At 61.4% G+C, this 7,478-nt stretch overlaps 1 protein-coding gene across 4 annotated transcripts in view; it reads left to right on the forward strand.

The window, feature by feature from the left end:
* CELSR1 (cadherin EGF LAG seven-pass G-type receptor 1) overlaps positions 1-7,478 on the forward strand; it is a 136,742-nt gene that overhangs the window by 112,871 nt on the left and 16,393 nt on the right. For all 4 annotated transcript variants that reach the window (XM_073882615.1, XM_073882616.1, XM_025882031.2 and 1 more), the window contains exons 19-22: positions 557-740; positions 2,408-2,551; positions 5,902-6,106; positions 6,945-7,112. In XM_073882615.1, the coding sequence (XP_073738716.1) occupies positions 557-740; positions 2,408-2,551; positions 5,902-6,106; positions 6,945-7,112 (701 nt within the window). The remainder of the gene's footprint in view (positions 1-556; positions 741-2,407; positions 2,552-5,901; positions 6,107-6,944; positions 7,113-7,478) is intronic.

The raw sequence follows: 7,478 nt of genomic DNA on the forward strand, positions 1-7,478 counted from the left end.
ACCTCCCCATCCACACAGAGACCCCCAGGGAACCTCCCCATCCACACCGAGGCAGGGTGCCCTTGATTGCATTTCCATCCAGGCCTGAGTTTGGGCCGATGGAGTTTGTTCCCATTTTGGATTCTTTGCAAACAGACGTTCCTGTCCTGGCTGTCATGTTGGAGCCCCTGCCAATAGCCCGGTTCACATACAGCCTGAGACGTGTGGGTGGGGGGTCAGGCATGTCACCACAGGGTAGCCCACAGTGTCTCCTTGGGCTGTGTCCCTACCTGGTCAGCAGGGGAGGTGGCAGTGGGGTTGGGGTTCTGATGTAACCAAGGGCCCTCCACGTGCCTCCTGCCCTTTGCGTCTCGAGTGTGCATGGGGAACCCCCAGCAGAGCCTCTCCCTGACGTGCGCACCTGACACCAAGGACCCGGACCCCTGTCGCACCCTGCCCAGCCACGTCTCGGGGCACTAGAGGCTTTCCAGAGCCTGGTGCGCACCCTGCCACGTCGGCTCAGTCTCCTTGGGCTGGCCTCACTCACCCGCTGAGCACCGTCTGTCTGTCTGAGCAGGACGTGGTCCACACGGGCAGTGCGCTCCTGGCCCCGGACACACAGGCCGCGTGGGAGCAGATCCAGCGGAGCGAGGGGGGCGCGGTGCAGCTGCTGAGGGGCTTCGAGGCCTACTTCGGCAATGTGGTGCGCAACGTGCGGAGGACCTACCTGAGGCCCTTCGTCATCGTCACGGCCAACATGAGTAAGGGCCACGAGCCGGCTGGGCTGGGGGGACCGGACCCCTGGGGCCTGTCTGGGGGGGGGTGGCCCCTGCTGGGCTGTCTTTAGGAGAGGGTCACTAGCTCTGGCCTCTGGTTCCTTGTCTGCAAATAGGGAGACAGGACCCTCCTTGTCCAGCCTTTCAGAGCTGAACCAAGGAAACCCACACATCACTCCCAGGCCCAGAGAATCGGGGGCCGATCAGAGGAAGAGCTGCTGGCTCACCCGCAGTGGTCTGCAGGCCTCTCAGGCCGTGGGTGTGAGGCTGTCCAGGGGAGCAGGCCCGGGGTCTGGCTGCAGATCCAGCCCTCCAGGCTCACTGGAAGAGGCGCAGACCCCAGGGAAGGACAGGGGACAGGCTGCCCAGGTACCTGGGCGGCAGGGGGATGTCTGCCCTCCCTGAGTCAGGAGCTGAAGGTCAAACAGAGCAGATACCTTGTGAACCAAGTCACCCCCAGCACCCAGGAGGCACCACTATGAGGTCCAGGGGTTTAAAGAATCAGGTTCTTTCACGGGGAGGAAGCCCCAAATGGTAGAACCAGCCCCCACCCCACCCATCCAGACAGAGCCGGCCAAGTACCTGGATGGGGGTGGGCCCCTCCTACAGGTGAGGGCCTCGCTTTCTCCTCTTGCAAATGTTTATTAGGCACCCAGGCGGGGGATGCTCAGGCAGCACTGGGCAACTGCTTCATGCATACCCATCACCGGAGGAGCCCGAGCCATAACCTGGAAGTGGCGGCCCTCACGTGACCCCTGCAGCTGACGGGAGGTGCCCTCCCGTGCAGGCCAGAAGATGTTCAGGCAGTCTGCGCCTGGGCCCTTCTGGAGCCCCCGACTGGGCCTGCCCTGTGCCAGGGTGGAGGTGGGCTCAGGGCCCCATCATCACTGGGGGCAGGAAAGAAGGATGAGCGTGCTGGGCATTCCTGCTCCTGTCCTGGAGGAGGGCCTGCGGAGCTGGCCTCAGGGCTGGACGGGACTCGGACATGGTACGGTGTGCACCCCAGTCCCTTCTGGAGCATTCAGGCAGCTCCAAGTGTCCTGCTGGCCTCTGCCTGCAGCCCCTCTGGTGTGGTCCCTGATGCTCTGTGACCAGGAGCATCCGTCCTGCACCGGACGCCCCGTCTGTCCTCCCGTGTCCTGTGTCCCCTGCTCCAGGGCTCTCACACATCCCCGACTACCCAGCATATCGGGGTGGGAGCCCGGCCCTTGGCCCGTGTAGGCAGCTTGCGGGCACCCCTCCTACTGGGGGGCGGTGTTGAACCAGTCAGCTCAGTGGGAGGACTTTGGGGGTCACCCTGGGGCGTGCAGGGGTGACTCCGAAAACCAACAGGAGTCAGGAGCCCCTTGGGTCAGTCCGAGCTCTACTCTGCCGGACAGGGCGTGGGTTCCTGCTTCTCTGGCCTTCTCTCTCTCACACCCCAGCCGACCGTCCCCGATGCCGCCGTGATGTCTCCCTTCACGCTCAGCGCCTGCGCCGTGCGGCTCTCGGCGGGTCCAGGGAGCGCGGCAAAGTAGAAGTCGATTCTGTCAGGAAGGGTGTCGTCGCTCAGGGCGGCGGCTGTGGTTGGCCCGGACACGGTGGTGCTGATGCAGGAGGCTCTCGGTGGGGGGAGCTGGGAGATGGATGACGAGGGGGACCTGTCCCCACAGTTCTGGCCGTTGACATCTTCGACACGTTCAACTTCACGGGAGCCAGGGTGCCGCGATTTGAGGACATTCGTGACGAGTTCCCCAAGGAATTGGAGTCCTCGGTGTCCTTCTCGGCTGACTTCTTCAAACCACCCGAGCGCAAAGGTGAAGCCCCGTAGACGGCACGGCTGCCCTTGGGAGCCCCACCGTTCAGGGGGGTGGGGGACCCTCCGAGGGTCCTGTAAGAAGAAACAAAACGGTTCTTAGTAGCAGAGCATGTTGTGTGGGTGCATGTCACCTGCGTGCCCTGAAAACGGGGCCAGCTGTGGGGTGTTAGCTGACGTCAGACCCCACCGCCGTGCTGGGGCATTTCTTTCGGGTACTTGGCTAACTCATGGCATGACAAACGAGGGAGCACCTAAATCACGTGTGCACTGGTCTTCCCCACTGTGTGGGGGGAAGCTGTCTCTATGTGTGGGTAAAATGTGAGAATCCACCCCCCCACCCCGAAAACAAGCCAGTTCTTCAGTCCTGGGTTAGGATTATATTACCAAATGGCTTAAACATTTGGAATTTTCTCTTTTTTTTTAAATTTTATTTATTTGAGAAAGAGAGAGAGAGAGAGAGAGCACGAGGAGGTGGGGAGAGGGAGAAGCAGACTCCCCACTGAGCAGGGAGCCCAATGCGGGGCTCGATCCCGGGACCCCGGGATCATGACCCGAGCTGAAGGCACACGCTTAACCGACTGAGCCACCCAGGCGCCCCTGGAATTTCTTAAAGTGTGTTTTTCACAGATCCACTCCAGCTACCGAAAACGTCTCAAGATAAGGGGGACTTGAAAACATAAAATTCTATAATGGACAATTTAAAATTTGAAGCGTCTTTAGTAGGTTTTGTCAGCTATGTGGCATTATTATTCAAAACCCTTTAAAGAGGATTTCACTCCGATGTGGGATCCATTGGGACCCCATCTTTCAGACTGTGATTTGGGGCCGATCTGGGTTTCCAGCACATGCAGCCGTGTTCACAGCCACTGTCGGCAATGATGTATGTGCGGTCCCTGCAAACGTTGCTTCTTATCCTGACCTAGAAACATTGTCCGTGCTTCTGCTTCTGAACTGACCCCTGGGTCCTCTGTCTCTGAGCCCGAGGCACCAGGAATGGACACACTGGAGTCTCGTTTGCTTTAGAAGATCCCATGAGAGAAGCTTCTGGTGCTTCCCTCAGCCCTGCATGTGGTGCTTCATTCAACTTGTCGGTTAGCTAGAACTATCACCACAGAGTAAACCCCGCCCGTTCTTTTACTGATGCAAAGACTCGGCCCCCTGGCTTCAGTGACCCCCTCCCCTTCCAATTTCCCCAAACACCTGACTCATCACATGGCAGGGAGGCAGAGGAAAAAGCATCCTAAGCTCCCAGAGCCGAAAATCAGGGCAAGATCTGGGTGGACGAGCTTGCAGGAGGTAGAGGGGGTGCAGTGTAGCCCCTCAGCCCTTTGGCATCCCACCACCTGCTTGTGTCCCTCCTGGAGGACCTGCCTGTCTTCCCCGCCTGCAGGATGATGACATAGAGCCCTAGGGCTTGGCTCCGAGGGCTGGCCTCTGCCCACCTCTCACCTCCCCTCCTTGCGCATTGCCGGGCTGGTGCAGACACTGACCTTCCCATCTTGGCCCAAATCCTTCTTTGCCCTGACTGTCCTCTAGATAGGCTTTCATCCCAGCCCTGGACTGTGGGCCGCTCTCCTCCCCACGCCCTGGCTCACCCTTGGCCCAGATAGTGTATGTGTGCTGCCTGTTCTACTGAGGTGGGGGGCCTCTGCATGCCTTCCCCAAGGGGCGCCCCTGGGACCAGCTTGCTAGCTGTCGGGTTAGTTGGGGATGCAATGAGCCAGTCGAGTCATGGAAGAAACTAAGGCTTTGTCCCCAGCCATTCACTGGGGCTGCGAGCAAACACCGAGAAAGGCCAGACTCTGGGGTTGTGAGTGCTCCAGAGAGGCCACCGTGCCCCGGGACGTTGTCCGGTGCGCCCACCGCGGCCTCTGGTACCAACGAGGCTGCCCGGAGTAGGCGGCCCTGCTGGAGGAGGAGCCCTGGCGAGTGACCGCTGGGAGTCAGACCATCGCCCGCTTCCAGAGCAAGTAGATGAGAGGCAGCAGGACCCGGGGGGACTGAGTCAGCACCTTATTGGGCCCCCACTCTGTGGGGTCATCCGGGAGCGAAGAACACGTAAATGTCCTTGCTGTGTGGAGATAGTTGCTTCCGTCCAGGTCACGTCTGAGCCCTTGGGTGGCATCTGGCCCACGAGTGGAGGCCTGAGCAGGATCACCCGGCCTGGGGCAGCACCTGGCCCTCTTACTCAGGGCAGCCCACAGCCTGCGCCGCCTTCCCCCGGAGGAGAAGCTGGGGGCGGATCACTGACTGACCTGAGTGTGGCTGAGCAGTGTTTTTGACCAGTCATCGGTCAACCCTGAGCAGAGTCAGGAGGACGTTGAAGGTGCGCTTGCCCGCCTCAGAGGGGCAGACACTGGTTGGTCACACGGCATTTTGCCGGGACCAGTGAGCCGTTCCGAGCTGGGGCCTTTCAGTGTGCAGTGGCCCCCTGCACGGGGGGCAGAGATGACCCCCACCCCCACCGCACCTCACAGCCCCTCCGCAGGCTCATCTCCGGGGCCCTGCGCCTCCCAGAACCCCTGGCCCTCAGGGCTCAGCCCTCCCTGGAGCCCGTGCTCAGCAACCCGTGCTCGGCGCCGAGTGGTCTGGGTATTTGCAGAGGTGACTTCTAGGCAAGCATTTCTCGAGCATTTTGTCCATTCTTGAGAACATGGGTGAGAGTGGCCAGGTTAACAGAGCATCGGAGGAGAGTGTCCCTCTGCTGGCAGGATGGGGAGGACTGATACCCCCTCCTGTGACCCTGTGTGGACACAGGGACTGGGGAAGGTTTCAGCCCTGAGTCAGTGGCAAGATAGTGTAAGCATCTACATCCCAAAATATGTGTACTGACGTATTTACAAGGGCTGTGTCCAGCTTCTTGCATCCCTAGGACGCGTACAACTTCAAACACACCCATGATTCACACGGGATCGAAGCATGGGGCACAAACCCACGCGAACGGTCCCCTGTCCCCACTGCGTGCTGCCGGAGCAGCCCTGGGGCAGACCCCCGCCTGGGGTGTTGGAATCGGCCGGTCAGCCCCTAACAGCTGTTGGTTTTTCCCAAATCGTGCCGAGATGCACATGACCAGCACCATCCTGACCACTCTGGGGGCGGAGTTTAGTAACGTTAGGTCGGTCCACGGTGTTGTGCAGGCACTGCCACCATCGTCCCCAGGACTGACAGTCTGTGCCCCCATCCCCTCCCCCAGCCTCTGGGAGCCCCTATTCTGCAGTTGCGTGGGGGCTCCGTGTTTAATCTGTCGGGGACTCCACAGAGCATCTGTGATTTCAGGAGGCACTTGTTTCCGCAGGAAGGGTTTGCTGGGAATGCAGGCCCCTTGCTCACGCTCTGCTTGCGTTGCAGAGAGCCCCACGGTGAGGCCAGCTGGTTGGAAGGCCGCCCCGCAGACGGCGCGCCCGGAGCCCGGTGCCGAGAGGGAGGCCCCGTTCAGGAGGCAGAAGAGGCACCCCGACGAGCCCGGCCGGTTCGTCGTCACCCTTGTCATCATCTACCGGATGCTGGGGCAGCTCCTGCCCGAGCGCTATGACCCCGACCGCCGCAGCCTCCGGTAAGGCCTGTTTCCGGAGCATTCCGAGGGGCTTTCCCAAGGCACAGCCTCCAGCACCCGAGCATCCGTGTGAGGACGTTCCCTGTGAGCCTGGCCCACGGCCACAGACCACTGCCCTGACAGCTCCCTTGCACGAGGTTCTGGGCGTCCAGGGGGGCCCTTACCTGGTGTTGCTGCCCGGCCGCCCCCTCCCCAGTACACGCCCCCCTCGGCCTCCACGGGCCCTGTCGCCACACGGGGCCCAGCGGTGTCATTCCCGCGCCGAGGGGCCGCCCCCCACACCTGTCCCACACCTGTCCCACATCTGTGCAACTCCGGTGGCCGGTGGCCCCACTAGCTGCCAGGTCAGCACTGGCCGGAGAAACGAGAGCTGCTCTCAGGCTTTGTGGCCCCCGCAGAGGTGGACGCAGAGGTGGGCACCCACCAGGGCTTCACTGGTCAACCTGCGGGTCCCTTTCCACACCTGTCCCTGGGCCTGTGGTCTTCAAGTTCCTCCTCCTTCATGGCTGCATGAGATTCGGCCGCGAGCTGTGTGTACTCTACCCTCCAGTGGTTTCCAGGCTGTCCACGGCTGTATGTGACCAGCGGCGACACCTTCGCACACATGCCTTCTTTCTCTTCCTTTTAAATTTCCGAAGTCTGCCTTTGGCCCGGAGGTGACCGGTGCCGGCAGCCATGGAACCGCCGCCAGGGCCGGGGCGCTTCTCGGGAGCAGCGGCTGGGGCTCTAGGCCTGCTGGAGAGATGTCTGCGCTGCGTGCTCCTGGCGGCGGCGCACGGGCTTGAGACGGGTGTCTTCTAAGCGCTCCTTTCCCCCTGTTCTCACTTCTCCACCCCAGGCTGCCTAACCGGCCGGTCATTAACACACCGATGGTGAGCACCGTGGTGTACAGCGAGGGGGCTGCCCTCCCCAGCCCCCTGGAGAGGCCCGTCCTGGTGGAGCACGTCCTGCTGGAGACCGAGGAGCGCACCAAGCCCGTCTGCGTGTTCTGGAACCACTCCATCAAGTAAGGGTGATGCCCAGGGTGAGGGGCCGCCCCCCCGCCCCTGGAGCTCTGCGCTTGTGTGGGGGATCCTTGCTGCAGTCCCCAACACACTGTTGGCACAGTGTCTCATGGGGCGTCCTTTTGTGGTCTGTTGCTCCCTTCCAGCCCCTCATGGGGCATGAGGCTCACCATGGGGGTGTCCAAGTCTCCTACACATGGTTACATGTGAACACGTGCACATCTGTGTACATGCACACATGCGCAGTACGTGTACAGGTATACATGGCTAGAGAACAGACACGCACACATGGGCACACACGTGTACGGGTGTACACGGCTGGGGAAACAGACATGCACACATGGGCACACACGTGTATGGGTGTACAC

Source organism: Callorhinus ursinus, unplaced genomic scaffold (genome assembly GCF_003265705.2).
Source record: "Callorhinus ursinus isolate GAN/ISIS: 27379988/994484 unplaced genomic scaffold, GSC_fseal_2.0 scaffold48, whole genome shotgun sequence".
NCBI classification, from domain to species: Eukaryota; Metazoa; Chordata; class Mammalia; order Carnivora; family Otariidae; genus Callorhinus; species Callorhinus ursinus.